The following is a 27,269-nucleotide window of genomic DNA, read 5'->3' as shown; positions in this document are numbered from 1 at the left end:
TCTCTGGGGGGGGCTGCCTCCACGACCCCAGGAGACACCCCCCCTCCCCTCCCTGTTTTCATAGAAACTGCTGGATTTGCTGGTCAAGAGAAGCAACAACCTGGCTGTGGATCAGCTCGAGAGGCTCTACTCACTCCTCAGTCAGTGCATCTACCGCCACCGCAAAGACTACGACAAGTCCCGCCTCGTGGAGGTAAGGGCTCACCTGGCCGACGACGCACAGGGCCGCAGGACCGCCATCTGCCTTCCCCTTGTGTCCTCCGGTGGTGGGCAGGCCCAAGTGCCTTCTTTATTCCAGAGAAGAGAGCCTTGAGCTTCCTCGGGGCTTTTCAGGCTTTAGTCCCATTTGCCCCAAGCAGGAAGCATTCTGGTGTCCTTCTGGAGCCCTTGGCAACAGGACACTCCAGGCCACAGAACTCCTGGGGTCGTGTGAACACGCCCAGAGTAGACGTGGGACCGGGGGCCGTGGCGAGGAAGGGTGGCGTCATTTCTAACCACAGGAACACGTTACGAGAAATGGAGTCTCCAAGCCCTAAAGGAATAGGTTTATCCAGAGAGGGCCCGACTCCCAGTAAAGCCGGACTTCTGGTCGAGACCAAAAGATCCTGAGCACCGTGAGAGACCTCCCTCTGTACGCCAGAGAATTAGGCCACACAGTACAGAAATAATCCAAGGCAGTAGTTCTGCCCATCTAGAAACAGGGGCACGAGGGCAGCTAGGAATGCCTGCTTATTGGTGATGGACGAGGGGGAGCGGAGAGCCTGGAGGCCAGGGCCCAGGTTCGGCCATGCTTGCTGAGGGTGCCTGATGGAGGTCATGCGGAGGCCGCATGAGAGCAGTTACTGACTTACTGCAGACCCTTCATACGTGTGCTAACATGATCCCAAACCATGAATGTTTTCCCTTGAGGCAGCGTTAGTTACCTTAGCTTAAAACCACAGGGAGGAGGAACTCCAAAGGACCACAACAGAAGGCAGAAGGCAGAAGGCAGGCCTCGTCTGCTGGGACGGTTTCATTTTGGCTTGCTGACGGGCTCTCAAGGAGGCTTGTAAACTCCCATTTCCTCTGCCAGAACCATCCTCAGGGGAAACAGGAAAGCCCTGAGGAGCAAATTGAGCAGCCTACCTTGGGGTGGGGAGCTGGGGGGACACAGGCCATCCCAGCATCTCCCTGTCCTCGGGTGACTCGGGAAAGGCAACGTTGTAGTGAGTTTTCATGGAGTAAAACTACTCAGATCCTTTGTGCCCTCTTGTGCCCTCCTGTGGCTGCCTGTCCATGGCGGTCTCCCCGGAGGGCTGCATTGCACCTGCCGTCCCACTTTCCTTTTGACTCCATTGGAGCCCTGGAGAGAAGGGACTCCTGGCGAGGCTGTGTATGTCCTGGCTTCTGCCCCTGCCCAGAGCCATTTGTGAGGAGAGAGGCCTTTGTGGTCATTCTTTATGCCATGTTTCTCTGATACCAGGCCTCATCGAGGAGGCAGGGAAAGGTGGGAGCAGTCAGTGTGGGAACCCAGCTGTCAATCTCGAGCAACTGCCGGCTGGAGAATTGGCCCTCTCAACTGGGCGCCTCCTTGTCTCCTTTTGGACCTCCTGTTGGGCTGGTCCTGGAGCAAGTTGGGACAGTCTTGCTGTGGATGAATGGAAGGGATGGAATGGATGCGTGCCTGTGTGGAGGAACGGAAGGGTAGAGGAATGGGTGGATGGAAAGATGCACGAATGGATAAAAGGAAGATGGAAGGATAGATTGGGGAGATGGATGGATGGATGCATGCATGAATGAAGGGATCCATAGATGGTAGATGAGAGATGGATAGAGGGAAGGAAAGATGCCTAGATGAATGGGCGGGTGGATAGATAGATGGAAGGAAGGATGGTCAGATGGGGGGAAGTATGGAAAGAAGGATGGAAGGGAAAGACGCACAGGTAAAAGGAAGGAGGGACGGACGGACGGATGGACGGATGGATGGGTGGGTGCCCTGTGGGATGACACGCTGCTCTCTTTCCTTGCAGGAGATGGAAAGAACCGTCCATCTGTTTGAGACGTTCCTCTGAGGTCGCTCGGAGCGTGCGGGCGGCTCTCCCCAGCTCTCCTCTCCTCTTTCTCCGTGCTGCTCGTGAGGACGGGCGGGCAGCCTTCTCTGAGCCATTCACTTTGTGATCGCACCAAGCCTGTGTGGAGCCTCGGTCTGGGCCAAAGCGCTCGCTCCCCTCTTTCCCTCTGTTGCATTTGGTGCTATTGTCTCAGGTACCTGAAACCAGCCAGCCTACAAGAACCAAACCGATCTTCGGGCACACGCTGTATTTTCCACAGACAAAGACTACGATGTCACCGCGTGGAGATCTTGGTGCTACAGAATCGTGCTCCCTCTGCTCCGGCTTGCGTCGGGGCGGGGTGGCGCAGCCCCGTTGGGTTGTGGGAACAGCGGGCAGCCGTGGGTTCTGCGTGTCCCCTCCCCCTGCCCGCGCGCCCCCCCGTCTCTCTTCCCATTTGCTACAGTGTATTCTGGTGGGTGGGACGCTGGGGAAGCAGGACGTGATGAGAAGAGGCTCTCTCGGACCGCCTTTAATGTGCCTTTTATTCATTGGATAAAGAGAAGGTTACAGCCGTCGGGGTTCATAGCAGACGACCGAGACGACGCGGGGGGAGCTCCGCGGGAAGGTGCTCCGGAGCCACTTGACTTACCAAAATGGCGGCCGCGCTTCCCATTGGGTCTGTCCTTTCCAGAAATGTTCCACTGGAAAACCAAGCAAAATGACTCAAGCTCTTTTCTGCATTCGTCGCTGACCGCGATGACCAGAAGCTAAACTGCTCGGGCCTGGGTCCGTCGTCTCCGGGACGTCTCTGTCAGTTGTCCAACACAAGCGAATTCCTCCCCCGAAGCCAGGCCTTGCCAGGCGGACGGAGAGAAGAGGGGATTGGCCCGCCGGGTGTGCCGAGCGTCGGCGGCGTGTCCCGCCCGTTTTCTGTCCGTCCCCATTGCACGGAGGCTCCGAAGGCACGGTCTAGGCACGAACAGTATTAATCAGAAATCGATTGTCCCCCTCGTCCCCGTGTCATCCCCATCCCCCGATGTAATTGTTTCGGGCCCAATTTGGATCTCATTCACGAATCGGTATGGATTGTAGCTCTTCAGAGGTGGCTGGGGGTCAGGACGGGGTCCGCGTGGGCCGTCCGGACGGCGTCACCTCCTTCATCAGCGTCCTTCACCCACAGGTGCAGCTTTCCCATATATGCAACACACGGTGCGTTTGGGCTCCGTCCGCGCGCTCGGTCGCGGATGAGCGCGGAGACGACGTGGGGCGACCTCGGCTTTTTGTATTACCACCCGCAGTGTTTACAGAGCCCAGGCCGAGGTCCCCGCCGTTCTGCCGCCGCCGTCCCGCCGCAGCGCGCCTTCCGGAGGGAGCGCAGCCAGCGAGGTCCGCGCTCGCGCCTCGCTTTCCCTTTCCCGATGCCACTCGTTTCCTTAATATCTGTTCCTAAGAGACAAAGACTTTGTAGCATTCACGGCCCGACGTGCGCCCCGTGTCAGAGCACTGTATTCTGTAGGTGGGTAAGTGCGATTAAATCAGACCTTCGGAGGGGGGCCTCGGCGAGCTCCCGCACGTTCCCAGGACGGCTTCGTGCTTTCTTTCGGCTTCCTCCCCACTGTCCCGTTCCAGATCTTTTCCTGTCTGATCCATTCGCTTTTTGTATTTCCATGACAATTGTTACAGACTTTGAAGATTTGATGAAATAAAATGTAGCAGCTTTTTGTAGCAAGTTTCTGGTAAAAGGGTTTTGGCAAGTCTCAGGTTCTTGCTGCAGTATTTTTTGGAATATTTATTCCTGTTTCACCAATTCAGAAGCGTCCTGTTCCAGCAGCGGCCGAGCTGGCGAGAGGCGGGAGTGCCGGCCCTCGGCCAGGGAGTCCGGCGAGGGACCGCCGTGTGCCGTGTGCCGCCGCCGCCGCTCCACAAGATGGACTTTGTCTTTTGTTTTCACCCCCACCTTCTCCTTAGACGGGGGATGGAGAGAGCCGCCGCGGGCGGTCCTCGGGAAGATCCCACCCACGTGGGGGCGTCCACGCGGGAGCTTCGCCTTCATCCGGCAACGGCTTTGTGCGGACGGACCTCCGCGCTCACTTCCGCCGACGGAAAGGACACGACGCGCTCGCTCTGGGGCGGTCCCGGGGGTTCCAAGTTCGAATCTCTCCTGGCGTTCATTTGGGTTGTTGCGTCCTTTGTATTGTTACTTGATTTTTTTTCTCATATGCCAATGTATTTATAGTTTACTGGATGGGGGGCGGGGGGTCGTGGTCACGCCTGGTCTTCCCATTCCTCGATTAAGTTGGTGAATCGGCCGCGGAGCCAGCCCGGCGTGGCTTCTTCCGCGTCGGGCTCTGTAGCTGGATCCTGTTCTCATCATTCTAAGTATAATTCTTATTTGTAATCACAAAGTAAGCTTGAATTCGGGCTCGTACCTGCCTCTTTTGTACTTTCTACGTTGCTTATTTAGACTCTGGGCGTCCTGTCGTCGGCTTCTGTTCTGTCGTGTCTGCTCGGGACCGGAGCAGGCCTCCTCCGTGACGGTCTCTTCTGGGTTCTCTAGTTCGATTTGGAATTGTGTTCCATTGGTGTTCTGCATTTGGACTTCCTTTTACATTAGTTTGAAGTAAATTATTTAATTTTTGGAACTTCTGGAATTTTGAACATTTACTGTAATTTGTAATATACCTGCTGTGAAATACTTGAATAAAGAGGATAAGAAAAATCCAGCCGGAGCCCAGTTCGAGGAATGATTGTCTCCCGCGCGTAGATGAAAGGGAGGGCCCGGGGCCAGGCACGGGGGCGTGAGGGGGGGGCCGGGGGGACCCCTCGCTTCCCTCTTCCTACCCTCGGGGCCGCCAGCGCCTGGCCTTTCCTGGCCGCGGTGGTGCCACGACGGCGGGGGAGGTAGTAACCACACACGATTTTATGGCCTTCTCGTCCCCCTTCGCATCGATGCCGTGTGTGTATGTGGGGGGGGTCCAAGGTGGAAGACCCCTACGGGCTAGGAAGGAGGTGAAGGTCACCCAGCTGCCTCTCCCACACGCAGTTCTCTAGCACTTTGCAACATCCCCAGGAGGTTGGGGCTATCGTGATCCCTGCTGGACAGGCTCGGCCGGCTGGTAGGGAAGCTCCGGCCGGGGGTCAGGTGGGAACTCGAACTCCGTGCCTGCAGCAGGATCCTCCGGGGGCCCTTTCCCTCCGCTTCCAAACTGGCGTTCTTTGTATTGGGCTGATGATCCGTTTGACCTGAGCCTTTGAGTCTCCTGGAAGGAATGCCGGGGAGTCCGAGGGGTGAGCGTCCCCGGAGAGCTGGAGCTGAGCCTCAAAGGAAGCTGCGAGTCTCCGTGATGGGGCCAGGCCCGGAGGCTGGGCTGGGCAGACGGGGCATGCAGAATGGGGGGTCGGGGGACTCCTGGACGGCCGGAGGCCTCCGGGCTAATGGCTCGTATTCTCTGGAGACTGGAGAGCTAGGAGCCGAGCGATAGGGGGGGCGATGGGGCAGGGTGGAGGCAGTCACGCCAGCTACACTGGCTTTTCTAAATGAAGCTTTATGTCAATAAATGAGGGGGTCAGCCAGTAGTGTCCTCCCCTGATTGAGGGGGAGGCTTCTGCGTGAGCCCCTACCCTGGAGCTCTGGCCTCTTTGCCCTTGCAAACGAGGAGCCAAACTAATGAATCTTTTCCCCCAATCCTTCACCGGCCCTTAGCTATGTCTGGGGAGGGGTCCTGGCTTAAGAAGTTTCTGGTGTCCAACCCTCTCTTCTCTCCTTCCTTCTCCCCCTCTCATTCCGTCTCTCCTCCACCATCTCTGCCTTTTCTCTGTCTCCGCCTTCCCTTTTCCTGTCTTCATTCAGGTTGTTCCTATGGGTGGGGACCAAGCCGCAGCTTTCTCGTGGTGGAGGAGCCCCCGCAGCTTTTCCTTTGCACGCTTAGCCCCTCCTGGTTTGTGTTGGTGAGACGATCTCCGATCCCTTAGACTTCTTGGGCTGGGGTTTACTTTGGCTTTGAGCCCCACTGAGGGTCTCCCTGGAGGCATCACAGCCAGCTCTGACCCCTCCGGCTGTTTCAAATGTGAGGGATCCCCGGGATGGGGGTGCTCCCCACCCTTGCCCTTAGTCCAAGGGTCCACCTAGTGTGCCACCTGTCTGGATCATCTTGGCTGTGAACGGCTGCTTAGGAGGCGCAGGAGAGCCACCACGAGCAGGCTGGCGAGGGCTTTAGGGAGGACCTTTCCCACAATAGCCATCCTAGGAAAAGGCAAGGAAGACTGAGGCACCCGCCTGAGGTGTCCTTGGCCCCTTCCGGCAGCAGACCCCGGAGCCTTGTGGAGGGCCCGAAGGAGGTTGTCATTCCCTGCATGGCTGCCCAACTTCCAGACAGAAGCGATCAACAAGACTTCGGGAAACAGGGTTAGGGCTGGGAAAGGGACCTGGGCCTCCGCCGCCGGAGGGGTGGCCACCCGCCTCTCCGCTCGACCCCGGTCCGTCCTGGAGTCTCAAAGCCAGCAGGAGCTTCCGAGGCCACCCAGACCAGCCGCACCTCCAAAAGCACCCAGGATGGAGTGTGCTCCCGGGAGCGCCGCCGCCACCAGGAGGAGGCACACGCAGAGGCCCATCGAGGAGGGGAGAGGGATGGGCTCGAGGCAGCCCTTCCCTCCCAGCCCTGGCCCCATCCTCGGCTGCCGCGCGGGCCTCTGCATCCGAGTCTCCTCCGTCCCGATTCTCGTCGCCATTCCCCGGAGTCTCCTCGAGGGTCCTGATGGCCGGCTTTACGGAGCCCCCATTTGGGGACTCCCAGACTGAACAGCAAACCTTCCGGCACCCGGTGGTCTCGGCCTGCATATAATCCAATCTAGAGCCCTTTCGTCCCTCCCCAGGGGTCCAGCAGGAAGCCCCCTGCCTCGGGCTCCCTTAAGCCAGCCCCTCGTCCTTTGTTCCCCGGAGATAGGAGCCCGAGTTCCTCAGTTTGTGGGGAAATCCCCGCCGAGGGGTCCCGGAGCCCTGGAGCTCGGCTCCGCGTGGCGGCCCTCGGAGCACCCTCCAGTCCTTCCAGCCGCGTGTGCCTGCCAAGCCTCGGACGTCGGGCTCCAGGCCCTGCCCCGTCGTGGCGGCCCGAGCGCAGGCCCCCCGCAAGGCTGCCATGGAACCGGCCGCCAGCCGAGCAGCAGGAGACGCTCGGGGGAAAAGGAGGCCTTTGCCAGGCGCTCGCTGCCTCTTTCTTGGGCCTTCCCTGGGGACGAGCTCGGCCCTGCCTCCGCCCTTGGCATGGCCAGCTTCTGCTTCCAGCTGCCCAGCCAGGGCCGGGGAGGGGGGCCTCGTCTCGGCTTCACCCTCACCGGGACGAATCTCAGAAACCTGGAAGAGGGCAGCGAGCGGCCTGCGGTTCCCTTTGGCCGGAGCTGAGCCCGGAGCCGCTCCCGGCAGTCTTTGGCTCTGATCCCGGAAAGCGGCTGGGAGAAGGGGACGGGGACGGGGACGGAGGCGGCGGCTAGGCCGGCGCCTGGCTTGGGGTTGTGTCCTCGAGCGGAGGAGCCGGGCCTCTTTCACCTTGTTACCGAGGCCTCGGATGAGGCTGGTGGCGATCCTCCAGCGTTCTGGTGTCCAGCCAGGCCTGCTTGCTGTCTGCCCGCCTGCCTGGCTTCCCGCTTGCCCACTTGCCTGGCTGCCTCCCTTCCTTCGCTTCTCTGCCTGGGGAGAAGGAAGCCGGCGGGGGGGGGGGGGGCTCGCCTCTCTTCCGCGCCCCCACCTGGCCGGGCTCTCCCCAGGGCTTGACTGACCCCCCTCCCCCTTGCCTCTTGCCATGATCCCGGCTCTCTCTTGGGCCGTCCCTGCCCTTGCTAAGACCGAAGCTCCGCCGGGGACTTGGGGCACCCCGAATCCCTGGCCCAGAGGAACCAAGCCCTCCTCGGCCCCCATTTCCTGCTCTCCCTTCCACCCGGTGCCCGGAAGGAGCCGAGGCTCTGAGGAAGTGAAGCGTTTCTCGAGGGCTTTGCTGAGCCTCGGGGGTTCGCCTGGAAAGAAATGGGGACGTTCCCTGCTCTAGGAGTTCCCATTCCCGGGAGGGCCACAACACACACAGAAGGCTTCAGCTGCAAATGGGCCTGAATTCAAGTCTGGCCGCCTCTGATCCCAGCCGTTTTGGGGACCTGAACAGCACATCACCTTTGCTTGCCTCGTCTGTAAAATGGGCCTAACGAGGGTGCCCACCTCCCCGGGGCTTTCTGAGGATCACTTGAGATATTACGTCCGAAGGGCCCGGCTTTTTGGAGGCACTTGAGAAATACTCTCTTCCTCCCTTCCCAAGTCAAGCGGAAAGGCCCGCCGCGGTCCCTAAGCCTAAGAGGCGAGCCTGTGCTCAGGCTTCATCTCCAATGCCATTTCCTCCCGCCCTGGTGGTGTGGCCCCTGGGCTAGAGGCCCTGCCACGCCCCAAGCTCTTGGACTCGGGCCTTCAGGGAGGTAGCGGTCAGGGGGATGGTGTGCTTTGGCTTGCCTGCAGCCCGCTGCTCCCAGGTAGGCTGTCCTCTGGCCTGCGGCCCACGGAGCCTTTCCCCCGGATATTGGCTATGAGTGGGACAGGGGAGGGGCGGAGCCTCCCGCTTCCTGGGATCTTGTGTTTATCTGTCTGCGGGTGGCCACTGAGATGAGGAGGAGGGCGGACGCCCCTCCCCGCAGTGGGACAAGGTGAGATTCCACGAATGTCGAGCTCAGGGTCTCGAGGGAAATGGTCTTGGCAGTTCAGTGTGTCTGGCACACGCTGAACTCTACACCCCCGACGATCTGTGCCTCGTTTCCCTGCACCCACTGGCCACCCCGCAGCTCCCTCCTCTTGCCCTGAGGATTGTAGTGAGTGATGAGGCTTTGGCACCCACCCAAGTGGAAGACAATAGGGCCCCGCTACTAAGAGCAGACAATCTGTGCCAGCCTACCTTGGGACTGAGAGCAGCCTCCTCGCCATTGACTCCCCAGCCAGAACTAGCTGGCCTTCGGGCGAGGGGAAGTTTGCCTCAGCCACAAAGAGTGCTGGGCGGGGAAGCTCCCCTCTCCTGTACCCCTTGGGCCACGTGGTCATGAAAAGGGGCTTTGGTCTCGCGTTTCCCCTCTTCAAGTCTAGCAGCAGAGTGGGAACGTGGGGTCTTTGGAGCCCCGGATTCCTGGGCCCCCAGCAGCCAAGGCCAGCGGTGCTTCGGACCTGGAATTGAGGGGATTATTGTCACGTAGGAACTGAGATAAAGTGGGAATCTGGTCCCCCCTTCCTCCCCCCGGGAGACAGGGGTGGTGCAGGGGAGATCGTGCCTCCCGGTATTGGGGGCATTCTTGTTGGTAGGTTTTTCTTGACATACCTTTGAAAATTGGTATTCCTTTGGAAAAGCTAGTCTGACCCTTCAGCAGTTATACGGATCCCTCAAACTGGAGGAATACAAGTGGGAGGGGCTTAAGCCAGGGGCAGAGGCGAGAGACCATTCCTCCCCAAGAAACTCCCCCGAATGCCAGAGAAGGCTCGGGGACTGATTACAACTCCTTTCCACGTCACTCATTTCATTTATTTTGAACTTTTATTCTGGATTCATCTCTTGCAGAAATTCAAATTGTACACATGCCTGAGCTGTGCTTTTCTGTGTGGCTTTGCTTGGAGCTGTTTTGGAGTTATTCTTTTTGAGTTTGCGTCTTGAATGGCTTTGTCACCCTAATGACTTTTTTTAAACCCTCTCCTTCTGTCTTGGAGTCAATGCTGTGCATTGGCTCTAAGGCAGAAGAGTGGTCAGGGTGGGCATTGGGGGGTCACACAGCTGGGAAGTGTCCAAGGCCAGATTTGAACCCAGGACCTCCCATCTCTAGGCCTGGCTCTCCATCTGCTGAGCCATCCAGCTGCCCTCAACCCCTCCCCCCCCATGACTTTTAAGTGTGGGATTCTTTGTGTTCATTTGCTTGCCCATTTTTCCAGTCTACTCCCTAACTCCAGACATCATAGTAGTTAGCCTCTGTGCACTTTGGGAGGGAATGTCTGGACTGGTTCTGTTCCTGCTTTCTTGGTGTTATTGAGTGTTGCGTCCTTCTAGGCTCTCAGGGACAGCTCAGGCTGGGCACCTGCAACCTTTTAGTACTCCCAGAGTGGTTTGATCTAAGGCAAGGACTGATTTCTGGTCTCCCTCTGCAAGTTCTTGATCTGAGCATGCCTGTTTGGAGTTATTCACTGTCAGACACCTGGAAGGCTCCACTGTTTCAGGTGCTTAGAACTGTAGGTTCCTCTTTGGCCTGGGATTTCTGCCCTGGTTATTCCCTTGCAGGCTAGAAGCTGGAACTGAGAACCTGCTCTGCTCCTGGGGTCCAAGATACCCAGCTGCTGCTTGCTTCTAAACTTTCCCCTTGCTCTAGGGCATGGGTAGGAGGCCACTCCTCATCCTGGAGCCTCACTCCTAAGTGTAAGCCCCCTCCTCAGACAATCCGAGGTCTGGGACCCAGACCTGGGTAGTAGGTGACAGTGACATACCTAGTCCTGCCCCCTGTACAAGAGTAAGCCTGTTGATGCTTGCTATCAGGTCTCTTCTTGTGCTGATGCACAGTCTCTTTAGAATACCCTTGATGGCCATTCTCGGCTAGATCCAACTCCAGTGTCTATGGACCCCTCTGCTTCCCTATGCTAGCAGAGACTGGAAACAGGAGTCATTGTGATTTTTTATTAGATTGCCCCATCAGGACTTGATCTGATGCATTTTCTGGGTCTGTTTGGAGTAGTTCTTGGGTAGAAGGGGAGGGAGCATTTCTCAAGTACCTACTATGTGTCAGGTACTGTGTTAAGCATTTTATTCTGTCATTTGGTCTTTAAAAGAACTCTTATGAGGGAGTCCTAATATCCTGATTGTACAGTTGAGGAAATTGAGGCAAATGGCAGTTAAGTGGCTTGCTCAGAGAACACCTAGGAAGTATCTGAGGCTAAATTTGACCTGAGATCCTCCTGACTCTAGGCCCAGTGCCACACTCTTGGCTGCATTCCTTCCTGCTACTCTGCCATCTTCCCATTCCCTCATTTTACTTCTATGTGAATATTTCTGTTTCAGATGTTTCTTGTAAGCCACAGGTTGTGAATTCAGTCTGCTATCCTTTGTTTTATGGGTGAATCTATTCCATTTACATTAACTGTTATGACTATTAACTGTATTTCCCTCCGCTGTATCTTCATATTTTTTCCCATTTTCCTCTTGGGCATCTCCTTATAAAGAACGGAAAGATAAAGAGAGAGAGAGAATGTGCTCAGCCTGAGGAGTTGAGAATTGAAGTTATCTTTATCTCGTGGTATCCCTCGGCCCCTCCTTTCCTCCCCAAGAATGTGCAGAGGCGGATCTCTGTTTTTTTCCACTTCCTTCCTCTCTTTTAATCGCCCCTTTTTGACCAGCCCTCCACAATTAGTTTGTTTTCCTTGGGACTCTTCTCGCCTTGACTCGGTTCTCCCTCTTCTAGTCCGCCTCTCCTTGACATGCTGCTGCTGGTTTCCTTACTGGCCCTGATGTAACCCTGTACCAAACTCTGTGTGAGGCTGTGTGGCGCCCTCCTTTCGCCGGCTTCAGAGAAGAATGGCACTGGGAGAGGTCCGCCCCACCCCATTCCACCATGCTCTTAAGGCCCTTCTTTGTACATGTCTCAGCTGTACAAAATAGCATTTCTTTCTTTAAAAAACCCCTTACCTTCTCTCTTAGAGTCAGTCCTGTATTATTGGTTCCAAGGCAGAAGAGCAGTAAAGTGTTACATGACTTGCCCAGGGTCACACAGCTGGGAAGGGTCTGGGACCAAATTTGAACCCAGGACCTGTCTCTCAATTTCTGTCCACTATCTATCCACTGAGCCGCCCACTCCTCATCTCTTTCTTAGCACTTTCCTTTTGCGTCCTGACTTTCGGGGCCTCTGCTTTTGTGGGATTCCTGCCGGGACCTGGACCGAGCCCTGGGTGTGACGGAGCCGGCCCAGTTCCGTTAACAAAGCCCTGTTCTGGGCGGATCCACCGGGCTCTCCTTCCTAGGATGGGCCCAGCAAGGCCTTCAGGCCTCTGCTGCAGGGGGTGACTCATTTCTGCTGTCCAGCAGGCCCTCCCGGGAACGGCCCTCCTCCATCCATGGCAGCTCGGGCCGCTGGGCGAGAAGGCGCCCAGTTCTGGGCTCGGGAGATCTCGGGGTCCAGTTGTGGGAGGCGGCTCTGACTGTCCGGACGGTTTCCTCCCACGGAAGGCCTTCCTGGCCGAGACACCGGAGTGCTCTGCCGCTTCCTTCTCCAGCTTGTTTTTTCCAGATGAGCAAACGGAGGCAGCCAGAGTTCCCCGACTAGTATGAGGCCAGTTCTGAGTCCATGCCGGGTGCTTTAGCCACTGTGTCAGCAGGCTGCCCAGGGACTCGGAAGACCGAGTCCAAATCTCGCCTTTGATAGTAGGCGCGTGTGACCCGGGCCAAGTCCCTTCTCTCTGGGCCTCTTTTCTCTTCTGCAAATGATGGGGTCGGCCTCGGGGCTCCCAAGGTCCTTTCCAGCTTGAGATTTGACCCAGCTGCGCTAAGTTTGCATCTACACCCCGAGACCCACTGATGTATTGGCATTCGAAGCCTCGGGCCGGGAATGGGGAATCCTCGAGTCTAAATCCAGCCTCCGACACCTCTGCCCGCCTCAGTTTCCTTCGCACGCAGGTGTCTCCCGGTGTTCCGAGAGGATCCAACGAAACCCTTGGAATCCAGGGGCGAAGAGCTTTGCACAGAGGAGGGGACGCCCAAAGAGGGCCCGAGAGCGAGCAGGGCTGATGGGGATTGGCCGGATCTGGAGTCTCTTTGAAAAGGTTGCTTTTCCCCTTCTGCCCTCCAATCAGAGGGCCCAAGTGGACCCCCCCTCCCCCAGTGGTGACCCAGGCGGGGCGGAGGACGAAGCTGGCGCCCAGCGTAAAGGGAGGCTGTTGTTTCCACCGGGATTGCCCTGATCTCCTCCTCCGTCCCTTTCCTCTGGGGCGCCGGGCCTGGCCTCTGGGGCCTCTGGCCATCTGCCCTCCCACCCCACTGGGCTCTCAGGTTAACACCCCCTGGGCATGATGGGAAGGACTCAAGGAAAATCCATTCTTCCTGGCCAGAGGCAGCTGGCCACAGGGGATTGGGGAGACCTGAATTCAAATCCTGCCCCAGAGCCTTGCTAGCTGGTGGCCCGGCTTCTCTCTACCATCAGTTTCTCGGGCTCTAAAATGAGGGCGAGGATCGGCCTCGGGGCGGCTCCCTAGAGCACTTCGCAGCCTGCTCTGTTGGGGCGGCCGGCCCTAGGCCCGGAGCAGGTTGGACCAGAACTGAACAGAGCCAGGCGGAAGACGGCCCCAGTTGGGCCCTCAAAGTCTCCCTGAACGCTGCACCCTCAGGGCCTTGGGCTCCACCCAGCAGCCATGCCGGGCACCTCCTACTTGGCATTCCCTGAGCCCTGTGTTGGCAGGGCCGAGTCTGGTGACAGCTATGTTGGATTCTTCCGCTCTGCGTGCCCAGCGTCCCTTTGTCTCAGGCCCTTCAGGAAGTTCCAGAGGCCTCTCCCTCCCTTGCTGCCCCCTGAGGGCACCCCACCCTCCTCAAGACGCCTCTGAATCAGAGCAGCGTTCGGGTGCCCTTCTAGACCTTGGCATGTTACCACCTCTGATCCTGTGGCCCTTTGGCGGGGCTGCCCGGGGGATCCCAGGTAGGACTGGGGCTCCTTGGGGGTCCAGTATAGGTTCCCAGCTGCTCTCTGACTCAGTTTCCCCACCTAGAACATGAGGAGTTGGACTCGAGGATCTCTGAGGCCTCCCAGCTCTGAGTGGATGACTCTGTGTGCCTGTGATTTGGGCATCTCTGCCCAGGTCACTTTGTGCCCCAATGCCCATTCCCCAAAGGTCCTACCCCGTGCTCACCACCCCCTGGTAGTCCGGTCTGGCTGAGCTGGGGCAAGGCATGCCATAGGCAGGGTGGCCCATCTGACTCGAGGCGAGGCGAGGCGAGGCGAGGCCTTCTCCCCAGCTCTCAGTTTCTTCCTCAGGAGGTTGGGCAGAGAACGGAAGGAGGCCTTCATGGCCAGCCAGGCGGGGGAGTGGCGCAGGGCCCGTTCGACTCCCATGTTTTACAGAGAAGGAGACTGAAGCCGGGCGGGGGCTCCCCCGCAAAGGCCGGGGCCGGGGAGAAGGCGGCGGCCCAAGAACGCAGCAGGGCACGGGGAGTCTAGGTCTATAAATAGATTTATTACGGTATACCAAGAGCTACCCGATAAACATAGTTATGTACAATCCTGTACCCGAGAACCCTGTTCAGAGCTCACAGAAATTGCCAGCTTTGCTCCAGTGTGACCGATGAGGAGAGGAGGGGAATTGGACACGTCACCAGCCATCGCCTGCCCGGCGGGATGCCGGCCGGGCCTCCCTTGGAGGCAGGCGCTGGGCCACGCTGGTGGGTGCCGGCGGGTGCACCGGGCAGCCACGACGACCGAGGACGGGTGGAGTTTTGTTGTGCTTATTACTTTAAAAAGAAAAGAATAAATAATCTCCCGCATCGCCGCGTAACCAGGGTCCGGCGCCAGGCGGATGGAGCGGCCGGCCAGGGGCTGGAATTCTGGACGCCTCTCCGGCTCCGAGCCCGGGGGGCGGCTTTGCCCCGTGGCTGCCCAGGGTGGGAGGGGGGGGCGTGCCGAGCAGCCAGCTCCTGGCTAGAGACGGAGGCCTGGCCGGAGCCGCCTCTCGGGCCGTCCCCATCCCGAGCTCCCGCGGGAGCCCTTCACTATATAGCTTTCCATATCAAAAATAGTCTCCTGCGCTTCGGAGATGGCCGATCCCCCTCTGCCCCCCCCCACAGCCGCCTGGTCCCCCCGCTCGCACTCGGCTCCTTCCAGAGGCCAGGCGCGGGCTCTCCAGGGGCCTCCCCACAAGGCACAGCTTTCACAGGCCGCTGGGGCGTCCGGGCTCCCTAGAACAAGGGCAGGTGCAGGCCCCCAGGAGCGGCCCGGAATCTCGGATCTGTGTATAGAAAAGGGAGTGGGACGGCCCCGTCGGGAGGAGGCGGGGGTCAGGCTGTTCGCCCCGGCCCTCCCTCTACTTACCTCCTGCTCCTGTCAGGCCCCCCAAATAGACTTTCGCTCTTGGAAAGGTCAAGAATTCAGACGGGATCGGAGAAAGCAGGCCCAGCCGGCCGTCTGCCGGGGAGCCGGAGCCTCCCTCGCGTCCCCCTTGCCGCTCCCGAGCACCTCCGGGGCCTCCCCCGGGCCGGGCGCCTCCGCTCAGCCGCTAAGAGCCTGAGATGGTGTGAAAGCTCGAGTGGGCCTCGGAGCGAGCCTCGGCCACGCGCTCGCTGCGGGACGGGGGAGGCGGCGGCGGCCCCCCCGGCGAGTAAAAAAGGGAGTTTCTATTGCACCTGGGCCGGCGGGCGCCGGGCCTCCCGGGAGGGGCCCTGCGTGGGCCCCCAGCACGGAGCGCCGGCCACGGCCGGCTTCCCGAAAGGCGAGGGCGGCTGGTCTACACTGGGTGGAGCGCGGCAGGGCCGGGGAGCCCGCGGCCCACCCTCCGTCCGTCCGTCCGTCCCGGCCCGTCCCGGGCTCATCCGCTCTGGATGTACTTCTTAATCACGACGCAGCCGTGCCGGAACACGGGGCAGGGCATGTGCGGCAGGAGGCTCCACGTGTTGGTGGCCGGCTCGTAGGCCTCCATGTTGCCCAGGGCCGGCCCCTCGCTGCTCACGATGCCCCCCGTGGCGTAGATCTTTCCATCCAGCACGACGGCGCTGCGGGCGGGCGAGAGGGGGAAGGTCAGGGCCCGCCCGCAGAGCCTCTCCCTCCCCCCTCCCGGCTGGGCCCGGCTCACCTGCAGAACTGGCGGGAGTGGTTCATGTTGGGCCCCGCCTTGATGTTGCCCTTGTCCGGGTCGTAGATGGTGGTGGCCCGCGCGTAGGCGCCTCCCAGGATGAAGATGAAGCCGTTGAGCGTGACGGCTGGGGCGTACTTGTTATCTGCCGCGGAGAAGGCCAGAGCCCGAGTCAGGGCCCCGGAGGGCAGCCCTGCCAGGGTCCGAGCCCCGAGCCCCGAGGAGGAGCCGGAGGCCCCGGGGAGCCCCTCCCGCACCGCCGCCGCCGGCCCGTTGCTCACCGATCATCGGGGACTCGATGAAGCTCCACGTGTTGGTCTGAGGGACGTAGGACTGGAGCACCCCGGCGGCCCGGCCGGCCTCATTCACGCCTCCGAACACGTAGATCTTGCCCCCGCACACGGTGGCCGCAGCTGAATGCACGGCTTTGGGGAGGGGGGCCACCGTCTCCCACTGGTTGGTGATCGTGTCGTATCTGCGGGCGGAACACGGTCCTGTCCTTCTGGTGCCCCCTCCGAGGGGTGCCCCCACCCCCAGGAAGCTCGCGTGCTTTTCCTTGGATGTAGGACCAGCCCTGCCAGCAGCCCCCTTTTCCTCAGGCCTCAGAGCCAGATTTGTGCATCCTTTAGAGGCCCGGCCTGAGCTAAGGCCAGAAGGGGACGCCTGTGGGGAACTGGGACGCCCGGAGAGAAGATCCAGAAAAAGGGAACTCCTGAGGGAGGGAAGGAATGGGAGGGCTGCATTCCCAGAAGTGAGGAGCAGGCAGCCCTGGCCACACCTTTCTCAGCCGCTACATTGTATCCAATAGGCCTTTGCTCCTTGGTTACATTGTTAATGAAGAGGACTGATATGGAGAGAGGAGGAAAACCCTGCTTCGGCTGAGTGATGGCTAATGCACTAGGGTGACTCAGCAAACAATTCAGGAGATGTTAAATCTGATGTCAGCCTTTACCCCTCCCCACTGTGCTGGGATCTAGCCTGAGAATAAAGAAAATAACCTGAGTGTAGGGGAGAGGGAGGCACCGAGCCTGTGCTGGTGTCCCTGTCGGTGCCAGCTGGCTGGTGGCGGCTGGCCGGTGCCGGCTCCATAGGAGGGGCTGTGCACTCCCTAACAATGCTGCCCTTTAGCAGGATTAGGACAAAGAGGCAGAGCACAGAAAGGACAGAACAGCTCAGGGAGGGGACAGAGGAGCTGTCCAAGTTTGACTTTGCTTCTGTTCTTTGGCCAGGAGGCCGTTCAGACCACAAGAGGCTACTAGGGAGGTGACAGCAAGGAAGGGAACTAGGCCGAGGGCTCTTAGCTGGAAATCGGGGACTTGGATGGGAGGAAAGGGCCCTCTTCATTGCTACTGACCTGGGCCTGAAACCGAGCAGTTCTTCCAATGGTGAATTGCTCTACAACGCTTCCCTTCCGCCTTAGAATCAACATGGTGTACTGGTTCACAGGTGGAAGAGTGGCAGGGGCTAGACTTGCCCAGGGTCACCCAGATAAAAAGCGTGTGAGGCCAGATTTGAACCCAGGACCTCCCATCTCTGGGCCTGGCTCTTGAGCCATTGAGCCACCTAGCCACCCCTCTTCCAATGAGGAACTTAAAAGCATTCAGAGCTCTCCCAAAGTCCTAAAGGGGGCCACAACCCTGAGAGGCTGAGAGCACCCATTAGAGCGTTAGTCATCAGTGACCTCATGTCGGCCTGCGGACGGCTGGTGAGGCAGCCAGGTCAGAGGGAGGCCACGAGGCTCTCTGAAGCTCCTGCTGGGGAGAGCCCGAGAATGAGGCAGGATGGGGCCCAGCCAGCCTCTCTCCCCTGCTGGCTCGTTTCCAGTGACTGTCACCGGGCAGCGAGCGAGCGAGTCTTCGGCGTGAGTCATGAGCCTTTGAGCTGGGACAGGACGCCGGGTCTGGCTGCTTTCCTCCATGCTCCCCCTCTCCCCCCCCCCCAAATATCTTTTCTCCACGTGTTTATTACGGGATGACAAACGGCCTTGATGGGGGCTTGATCAGAAGTTGATGCCAGACTGAGCCGTGCAGGAGGAAAGGCCACCTGCTGCTGCCCTGAGCTGTGGTGCATGTCCCGGCTCCTGGGCCCTGTAGACCATCCTGGGGCGGGTGGCTGAGTGCCAGCTCAGTGGGCCCGCCGGACCAGGGCTCCCGAGGAGCCCCCTGACTAAGCCCTGTTCCTGGAGCTGAGCTTCATCTTGTGCCCAAACTACCTCCCACCCACCTTCTCAGGGGATGCCCAGGGAAGCTCCCTGCCCACAACTGTACCCCAAGCTAGGGAGCATGTGCAGACCTGGGCTATCCCAGAGCCCTAGGAGCCAGTCCTTTTCCACGGGAGCACGTGATGTGGGTGGGGGCTGCTGCCTTGGCTCTCGCTCATTTCCCCGTTGGGTGGCCTCAGGATCAGCAGTCAGGACTCCTCTGGCCTTGTCTTCCCCTCGCATGGTGTGAGGGGGCCAGTGCTGAGCCTAGGTTCTTCGAGGCCTGGATGTTTCTCATCCCACCTTTGTTCTGGGGCTCTGTGGGAACCCCCGAGAGGCACCTGCACGTCCCCCACCGGGACGAACAATAATAGCATCGCACCAAAGGATCTAACTGATCCACGCGGAGTGTCTCACTCCAAGCCCCTGGCATAGATCCTTGTCCAGGCCGTATCCCTCCTGGCTCGCTCGTGTTCCCTCAGGGAGCTCCAGCAGAGAGGGTAGAACGTGGCAGGACAAAGAGCCTGGCATCTGGGCCTGCTCCGGGCTCCCGCCCAGCCCCTCTCACTCACTTCCCTGCCCTAAACCTTCTGGCTCGCTCCTTAGAGACTCGCCACTGGGAGTCGTGCTCGATTACTCTGCTAGTTGTTGCTGCTGGGCAGGACATACGTTTGGGCGTTTGCTCTCATCTCTGTTCTTTCTACGATTCTGGAACCTGCTGGGGCAGTTCTGTGCTCTCCTGGGAATGCTCGGGGGTCCGTGTTTTGTCAGTTGGTAGTCCACGTTCCATCATGTTTCAATATTGATTTGGAGATGTTTGGAATCTTTTGGATGTCTTGTTGCTCATCTTCTCTTCTGACTGCCCCATGGATTTTTCTGCTTGTGCTCCAGCTTTTACACAGGTTTTTCTTCCTCTTGAACTCTGGTGGTTTTCATCTTCCCTCTGACCTCCTCAGATACTATTGGGTGGACAGGACTGGCCTGAGCAGGGGGCCAGGCCCTTCCCATCAGGCCTTGGAGTAGCCCTACTTCCTGGCCTTCTGCCTGTTTCCTGCCCGGTTTTCTCCATTCTTTTATTCTCTGACTGGGCCGAGTCAGAACCCGCCTCTTTGTGCCAGCCCGGGAGAAGGCAGAATGGCTCTTCTGGGCAGTTTCTTCCTCCTGAGGGCGTTCAAACCCAGCCGCTGTACAGGCTGAGCTCAGCCAGCCCAGTCAGTGTCATCCTCTCCCTCCCAACGTTCCGTCTTCTGCGTATGCTTAGGCAGAGCCGAGGCTCACTTCTCGTTACAACGAAACCCTGTCGGGCACGAGGGCAGGAGTGGCCCCGGGGAAGTGTCCGAGCGGGTCCCAGAACGGGTGGCGCGTCCTGCCTAGTGGGCAGGCTAATGGGGGAAAGATGCTGGACGCCCCCCCACGTGACCTCTCTTGGCTTTGGAGGCTGCCAGCTCGTGCCCTGCGTGACCCACCGCACAGGAAAACCTTCGGACAGCCTTCGTTTGTGCGTCTGTGAAATGGAAGTGCTGCCCCTGCCCTGCTCTCCTCGCGAGGGGGGCCGTGAGCTCGTCTCCTCACCATGGCCCCGAGGCTGGGGTCTCCGGAGTCCGGGAAGGGCACGAGGCCCCGGTGGCTTTTCCTCCAAGCCTGGAGGCCTTCCGTGGGGCAGCCTTCTTGCCCCGGGGCCGGAAGTCAGTTCTGCTGAGCCTCTGCGACCTGCCAGCCTCACGCCAGGCTTGAGTTCAGCCCACGTGCTCACGGCCCCTGGACAGAGGAGCTTTCCTCAGAGGTTCAAGAGATATTATTCCCATTGGACAGAGGAAATAGACTGGCTAGGGTTCACCCAGGAAGCCTCAGGGGCAGAATTCAAACCCAAGTCTTGACTCTTTTCTGTTCGTCTGATGGGGGGTGGGCAGTCCCGTTTGGGAAAGAATGTGATGGATGGGGCTAGGAGAGACAGAGCTGCCCTGACTTGATTTCCCCGGGGAATCAGGGAAGGCTTCCTGACAGAGGTGGCACTAGGGCTGGGATCTGAAGAAGATCAAGGCTTCCAAGAGGAGTCGGGGGAAGGGGTGCCACCCGGGGATGGGTGGGGCGGAGGTAGGGGTTGGAATTTGGCCAGGAGGTCAGTGTGGCCGGCCTGCAGAGTGTGTGTCGGGGGCAGGGAGGGGGCAGAGGACTTCGCACTTTATTCCAGGGAGGCCAGAGGAGGGCCGGAGGAGCCCCCGTGCCTTCAGAAGAACGTTTCTGCAGCGCTGTACAGGGCAGCATGGAAGCAGGGAGGGCAGCCAGGAGGAGGAGCCCTTAGGAGGCTGGGACAGGGGCTGAGCTGAGTTGGGGACCAGCTGGGAGAGCTTCCTGGGGAGGCAGCGGCACCCCCTTCTGTTCTGGCGGGCGTGCCCAGCTCCCGGCCTCCCCGCCTCCGCCGCTAGTGACCCCTGCGCTCCAGAGGCCGCAAGCCGGCCGCCGAGCACACGCCCAGTGGGGCCCCTTGGGGGGAGCAGGGCCCGGCGCCCTCCCTCACCTTTCCACGTGGTCCACGTTGCCGGCCACGCCGAGGCCTCCGAGAGTGTAAATCTTGCCGTCGTACACCAGGCTGTTGTGCCGACACCGGGGGACCGTCATCCGGGACACCAGGTTCCAGTTGTCGAGCAGCGACATGTAACACCAGACGTCCGCCAGAGTCACCCCCGACTCCATTCCCCCTGGGGCCGGCACGAGGAGTCAGAGAGGAGAGGCCGTGAGCACGGGGGGAGGAGGCCGATCCCCAGCCTGAGCTCGGCCCCCCGATCCCTCCCCTCGGCCCGGGGCCTCCTCACCAGAGAGGTAGACGTTGTCCCCAGCACTGACGACACTGAAGAACTCTCGGTCGTAGAAGGGCAGGGCCGCCAGGGGGTACCACTTGTTGTTCTGCGGGTTCCAGCACGTGACGGCGGCCAGCGACCGCTGGCTCATCCCTACCATCTGTCGGCCCCCAACCAGGACGATGACCTCGGCCACACCTGCACGGATAGGAGTCCCCGGGAGCTCTTCAGAACGCTCGCTGCGCCCCAGGAGGACGCCCACGCCTCCCGACCCCCTCGACACCATCGGGGTGTGTGTGTGTGTGTGTGTGTGTGTGTGTGTGTGTGTGTGTGTGTGTGACAGAGAGATGGAGAGAGACAGAGACAGTGAGAGAGAGAGACAGAGACAGACACAGAGACAGACAGAGAAAGGCACAGAGACCCAGAGAGAGTGCAAGCAAGGGAACAGCAGGTAGCTCAGTGGATTGAGAGCCAGGCCTAGAGAGAGGAGGTTCAAATCTGATCTCAGACACTTCCTAGCTGTGTGACCCTGGGCAAGTCACCTAACCCCCATTGCCTAGCCCTTACCGCTCTTCTGCCTTGGAGCCAATATATGGTATTAATTCTAAGGCAGAAAGTGAGGGTTGAGAGAGAGAGAGAGAGAGAGAGAGAGAGAGAGAGAGAGGGAGAGGGAGAAGAGAGATGTGGGGGAGGGAGAGAGCGCCTGGTGTGCATGGAAAGGCACAGCTGACTGATAAGTCTAGCCAGCGACAGCAGCCTGGCCTGGTTCTCAGGGCCCGATGCCCCATGCCAGCCCACTTCCCGAGCTTTACCTGCTGAGAGCCGGGGCCTCGTCCGGGGCGTCTGCATCTCCTGGCGGGCGTGAGGCAGCATGTGGTAGCGCTTGGCCTCATTGACCAGGTCCCTGCAGGCCTCTGATGACTTGATGAGTTCTTCGTTGTCGACCACATTGAGCAGGTAGCTGGGGTGGATGAAGGGCAGACGCACCACGGCCAGTAGCTCTGCGGCGTGCTAGGGAGAGAGGCCTCTGGCTAGTCCCTGCCCCAGGAAGGCAAAGGGGCCGGGAGGGAGGCGGCGTGGGAATGCTGGATGGTACTGTCTGGCCCTAACCCTACATGGCACAGAGTGGCTTCTTTAATGCTTGTCTCACAATGTCAGCTTCGCTGAGTGGAACAGGCCAGATCTGAAGCCTGAGGTGAGGCATTTCCTCCCGGTCCCCTTCATGCCTCATCTAAAAACTGCCCCTGTCGGCCAAGGCAGCTCTCGTTTCCTTGTTCCTGCCTTTGAACCCTACGAGTGGCTCCCCCTTGCCTGGCTCTCCCCCGGGCCAGGTGACTTCACAAACGCTTACGACGCCTTCCGAGCTGGGTTTTGTTCTTGGCTCTGGTTTGGCGTCAGAAGTGGGATCTGACAATGTCAGGATGAAAAGTCGGCCCCGAGGGCTGCGCCTGACCTAGCTGGGGTCGGTGAGCACGGTGACACCAGGGAGTGCTCCGAGAGGAGGAATTCCTCAGGACAGAGGGAGGACTAGCCTCACCGCCCTTCCTGACAAGTCCGTAGCCCTCTTGAACTGACCCGGCAGGGGCTCTGGAGCAGAGAGCTGCCTGCCTCGTCTGGCCTTCGGTCCTCTGGCAGACCTTTCTGGCTCTGGCTCCTTCGCTTTCTCTTCCTGTATTTCCCTCAGGCCTTTTGTGACTAGTAGAAGAAAGGAAGTCCCTGTGTCAGGGATGATGTACCAGCAGCAGCCGCCCAGGCACGCTGGTGAGGACAGACGTGGGACTAGGCTGGGAAGGGAAGCCATGGCGCACTCGCTCAGCCAGCACCTGAGGGAGCCACTGTGTCTGGACTGGGCCGTAGAAAACAGGGAAGGGACTCTGTCCTCACAGGTCGCCTGGCCCTGGAGCCCAGCCCCGATAAGCCTGTGTAGAGGGCACGTGGGCTGGGGAGCAGGCACAGGGACGCTGGAACAGCCTCCAGTCGGCTCACCCTGGGGTACGAGGAACCGTTGGCTTGGGCTGGGCAGCCAGAATGGGGGTGCACTCAAAAGATGTACCCAGGAGCGCCTCGTTCCTCGTCTTTGGCTGCCTCCTCCCCTCCTGGCGCTGTGGAGCCAGTGAGAGAAAGGAGGTGGCTGGAAGGGAAGAGCCTGACAGCTGGCCTCCTCCTAGAAAAAGCCATGGAGTCTGTGCCTTGGTTTCTTCTATCATTTTAGGAGACTGGATACGACTGCTACCTTGTGAGGGGCCAGGAGGCCTAGGAGACCCCCCAAATCAGGGGGAACCTGGAGAGCTGGACCAGTCGTGGCTGAGAGGGCAGCCGGTTTGCATGTGGCCGCTCTCCCCACAGACCAAGGTGGAAGGACACAGAGCGAGCTGAGCTCCCCAGGTGGGAGGAAATGCTTCAATTTCTGTCACTGTGACTTTTTCAAAGTAAATGGCGGCCCTTTGTAAACACTAACTGACGTCAGCAGCTGGATAAACTGGAGTGCTGTGAGGGGGACGAGCCAATCACAATTGAGAAAAGATACCCCCAAGCCCTCATGGTGACCGACTAGGAGCCTGAGGAGATGCGCAAGGCCAGAGTAACTGCTAGGAATCGATCTCTGTCCAATATAGACAGAAGGTAAGCTAGAAAATGAAGACAATGCTATGTGGGGAGAGAGGGGTTAGATCTGGAAAACCTTCATGGAGGAGGTGCTGCTGGAGAGGAACTTTCAAGGAAACCGGGGTTTCTGAGGGGCGGGCCAAGACGAGGAGGGAGGACGTGGCAGGCCTGGGGAACAACCCGGGCAACTCTGGAGCGAGATGGAGTGGTGTGTCTGAGGAACTACAGGGAGGCCAGGAGGGCCAGACCTCAGAGGATGTAGCGAAGAGAGTGTGTAGGGAGACCCGAAGACAGGAAGGGGCCAGCTGGGGAGAGCTGATCAACGTCCAGAGCAGCTCCAGACGCCTTTTAGATGTCGCCAGTGGACATCTGTGACTCGTGCCCACAGTGGAACACACGATCTTTCCTTCCTAACCTCCCCACCAACTTCCCTGTTTCTGTTGAGGGCACCCCCATCCTCCCAGACTGGCAGGCTCTCAACCCAGGAGTCATCCTGGGTTCCTCACTTTCTCTTCCTGGTCCCCCATATCCAATCTGTGGCTAAGGCCTGTTGATTTCACCTCTGCCTATCTCTGGTCCATTTCACCCTGTAGAAAGCTAGTTAATTTCACTGCTACAGCAGCATCTCTTGTTGATTTCACCTCTGCAGCATCTCTTGTTGATTTCACCTCTGTCATATCTCTAGTTAGTTTCTCCTATGCATCATCTCATGCCTAGATGACTGTGACAGCTCCTGGCCAGGGTGGGGCTATGTATACCTGCCAGCCTCAGGTCTCCGAACTACACTGTCCTCCATTCGACAATCAAAGTGCTTTTCTCAGAGCACAGTCTCAACATGCTGCCCCCTCCTCCATGAGCCCCAGGGCTCTCTCTGGTCTCTAGGATCAAACACAGAATGTTCTGGCATTCAAGGCCCTTCGTCACCTGGCTCCCTCTTTCCTTTGCCTCTTCTTATGCCATATTCTCCCAAACACCCTTTCCTCTAGCGACTGTGGCCTTTGACTTCTCCATAAACAAAGACTTTCCATCTCCTGACTCCATAACTTTGCACTGGCAGCCCCCCTGGGCCTGGAATGACGTCCTGGTCTTCATGGCTTCTTTCCAGGCCCAGCCAACATGGTGCCTTTGGTCAGGTCTCTGCCAGGTCTCCCCCTCCCCTGGCACACAGTGGCTGTTTAATAAGTGCTCGGTGCTGTGCCTGACGGTGATGCCAGCTTTGGCCCAGCTTTTTCGGCCACCCGTGGATAAGTCTGGATAAGGTGCCTGTCCGTGGTAGCTTTAGCCTTGAGCCTCCCCGGGGACCCGTCCTAAAAATGCGGATGAAGAGGAAGGCCCTCGGCTGGAGCCCTCGGCTGAGCAAGAAGTTCAGCTCTGGCTGCCCACATTTGAGACTTCCCGGATGAATGTTTAGGGGCAGCTTCACAGTGCCAGGATCTTTGGGGAAAGTGAGGCCAAGAACTGGACTGTGGCTCTTACTAAGGCCATAAGCTTAGAGCTGGAGGGAGCTAAATGCCATCTTGTCTGAGCCCTCATTTTACAGGTGACAGAACTCAAGTAAGTGACTTTCCCAAGGTCACACAGTTGTTACAGCCAAAAAAGCTTATAGAAATATTATAGCTTATAAGAATATTATAGCCAAAAAGCTAAACTTGGCAATTAAGCAGGGGGTTTTTGGATAACGTCATGCCTGGCTCAAGCAGGGCAGTTGTCTCTGGCTGACAGCCCCAGGGCCCCAACTCCTCCCCTAGACGGAATAGCCTTGAAGATTAAGAATCCTATCCTGTGGCACCTGGAAGCATCCCTACTCCCTCTGTCTAGCTATTAGCTCACCCTAAGACAAAGGCACCTCTATGCTAGAAACATATATATTCCCTCTTCTGAACGCCCCCCTCGGGACTCTCTTTGCTGAGTTCCCCCAGCGCGCGCTGGCAATAAAGCTTTCTCCTGCTTTGATTGCATTGTCTCGTGTGTTCCTCTGGAGGCCACCCATTTTGAACCCTAACACAGTGAGTGTGTGTCAGAGGCTGGATTTGAACTCAAATCTCTCAGGCTCCAGGTGCAGCACTCTATTTGTGGTCCCATCTAGCTGCCGAAGATCCCAGATGGATAGTGAACTATCTCAGGCTGTGGACATGTCAGAGAGGCGGACCTGAGCCCGTCAGGATTCTGTTTGGAAGGCTAAAAGGGCCGGCGGCCCCGGGCCCGGAGTGCCAAGGACGCCTCCTACCTTGGGCCGGCACGCCCACGTCCTTCCTTGCCGAGTACCCCGGCGGCCACCCTCCTCCTCAGGTTGTCTCCCTCCTCCCTCTCCCCAGGTCTATCACGAATAGACTGACCTTCCCCGGCTGCCTCTGCCCCTCCGTGCCCGCCTCTGCCCCCTCCGTGCCCGCCTCTGCCCCTCCGTGCCCGCCTCTGCCCCTCCGTGCCCGCCTCTGCCCCTCTGTCCGGCCTCACCTGCGCTCGGGCCGCCGGGTCCTTCCTGATCCACTTGATGACGGTCTCGTAGACGAGCTCCTCGGCCTTGGTGTTGAGGCTGTCGTTGGACACGTAGGCGATGAAGTCGTCCTTGGAGATGTTCAGAATCTCCTCTTGGGCCGCCACTTCGGGGAAGATCTGCAGCGCGAAGGCCTTCGCCATGTGGTACAGCTCGCTGCACTGCATGGCCTCGGCCATGGCCAGCACTCCCAGGCAGTTCCCGGGGGTCAGCTGCTTCTCTGCGGGGGGACAGGAGCGGTCACGGCACGGGCCCGGCGGCGCCTTCCTCCTCCCGCCTCCAGGAGCCCGGCCTGAGAGCTGCTCCGGCTCACTCTCCGGCCCTCGTCGGGGCGCCCTGGAAGCCGGACTGCCTGCATGCTGCCCCCCTTCTTCCAGCCCGGCTGGCCCTGGGCCGGCCGGGAGGGAGGGAACCCGGGCAGGAAACGGGCCGCCCTGGGACGCTCGGGGGCCCGGGCTTAGGGCAGGAGCGCCGCGGTCGAGGGACCCGCTGCTGGTGGCCGAGTGAGGGGCCGGGGCTGGGCGCTGCTCTACGGCGGCTTCGAGGGTCAAGAGGGGTCAGTCTAGAGCTGGCTCAGGGTCAAGGAGGGCTCTGGGTGGGAGCGTGGTGGGGGGCGGCTCAACTCAAGCGCTGTGGTCAGTGTGGCTGGGGGAGGGGCCCCGGGGGGGTCAGAGGGTAAGGCTCTCCCCGTGGCGGGCACAGAACCCTGCCCGGCTCCCGTGGGCTCCAGCCCCTGGCCGTGCCCGCTCCGAGGGGGCTCCCGTGTGCGCCGCTCACCGAGGAAGGACACGCAGACCTTGCAGAAGGTGTGGAACTGGAACTTGCTGGCGGCTTCGAGCAGCGTCTTGGCGTTGGCCGAGTCGATGGTCAGCGAGCCCGTGTAGACGAACTCCAGGAGCAGCTCCAGCACGTCGGCCCGCAGGTCGGGCAGGCTGAGCTCCAGCTTGTCGCGGCCGTCGCGCTCCCGGGGAGACCTGGCACGGCAGAGCAGAGCCCCTGAGTGGCCGCCCGGCCCGCCGCCCGCTCCCCGGCCGGGGCAGCCTTCCCTGCGGCCTCGGTCACGGCCGCTCTTGGGGCAGTCCCAAAGCATGGCAGCGGAGAACAGAGCCGGCCCTGCAAGAGAAGAGCGTGGCCCGGGGCCCCGGGGGGCTCGCCTGCTTCGCATGCAAAAAAGGGGCGAACCAAAGAGGATGAGTCACACGGATGGAGATGGGGGCTCTCCCGAGGGAGACGATGCCCTTTGGGGCCCGGCGGGGGCGGGCACGGGGCGCCCTGCCCAGAGGCCTCGGGCTGCCCGCCTCCCCCCGGCCGGCCCCCAAAC

At 59.7% G+C, this 27,269-nt stretch overlaps 2 protein-coding genes across 2 annotated transcripts in view; one reads left to right on the top strand and one right to left on the bottom strand.

The window, feature by feature from the left end:
* Positions 1-4,762, top strand: part of ATAD2B (ATPase family AAA domain containing 2B) — a 77,698-nt gene extending 72,936 nt beyond the window's left edge. The window contains exons 27-28 of the mRNA XM_044675213.1: positions 65-193; positions 2,010-4,762. Of these exons, the coding sequence (XP_044531148.1) occupies positions 65-193; positions 2,010-2,051 (171 nt within the window). The 3' untranslated portion in view covers positions 2,052-4,762. The remainder of the gene's footprint in view (positions 1-64; positions 194-2,009) is intronic.
* A 9,766-nt stretch (positions 4,763-14,528) lies between these two features.
* Positions 14,529-27,038, bottom strand: KLHL29 (kelch like family member 29). The gene is made up of 8 exons (XM_044656720.1): positions 26,726-27,038; positions 25,909-26,168; positions 21,663-21,861; positions 20,866-21,048; positions 20,571-20,751; positions 16,134-16,327; positions 15,853-15,997; positions 14,529-15,772 (listed from the first exon to the last, which is right to left on the bottom strand). The coding sequence occupies exons 1-8, from the start codon at positions 27,036-27,038 to the stop codon at positions 15,589-15,591; spliced, it is 1,659 nt and encodes a 552-aa protein (XP_044512655.1). The 3' UTR covers positions 14,529-15,588.
* Positions 27,039-27,269: the final 231 nt, after the last annotated feature.

Source organism: Gracilinanus agilis, chromosome 1 (assembly GCF_016433145.1).
Source record: "Gracilinanus agilis isolate LMUSP501 chromosome 1, AgileGrace, whole genome shotgun sequence".
Classification (NCBI taxonomy): domain Eukaryota; kingdom Metazoa; phylum Chordata; class Mammalia; order Didelphimorphia; family Didelphidae; genus Gracilinanus; species Gracilinanus agilis.
The sequence above is the reverse complement of the archived record's forward strand: the minus strand, read 5'-3'. Positions and strand labels throughout refer to the sequence as shown.

Coding starts and splice junctions, on each gene's coding strand:
- KLHL29 (XM_044656720.1), bottom strand. CDS start 27,038: ATGCTTTGGGACTGCCCCAAGAGCGGCCGTGACCGAGGCCGCAGGGAA. Junction 16,328..20,570: donor AACGTGGACCACGTGGAAAG/GTGAGGGAGGGC, acceptor TTCCGCCCGCAG/ATACGACACGATCACCAACC. Junction 15,998..16,133: donor CATCGAGTCCCCGATGATCG/GTGAGCAACGGG, acceptor TCTCCGCGGCAG/ATAACAAGTACGCCCCAGCC.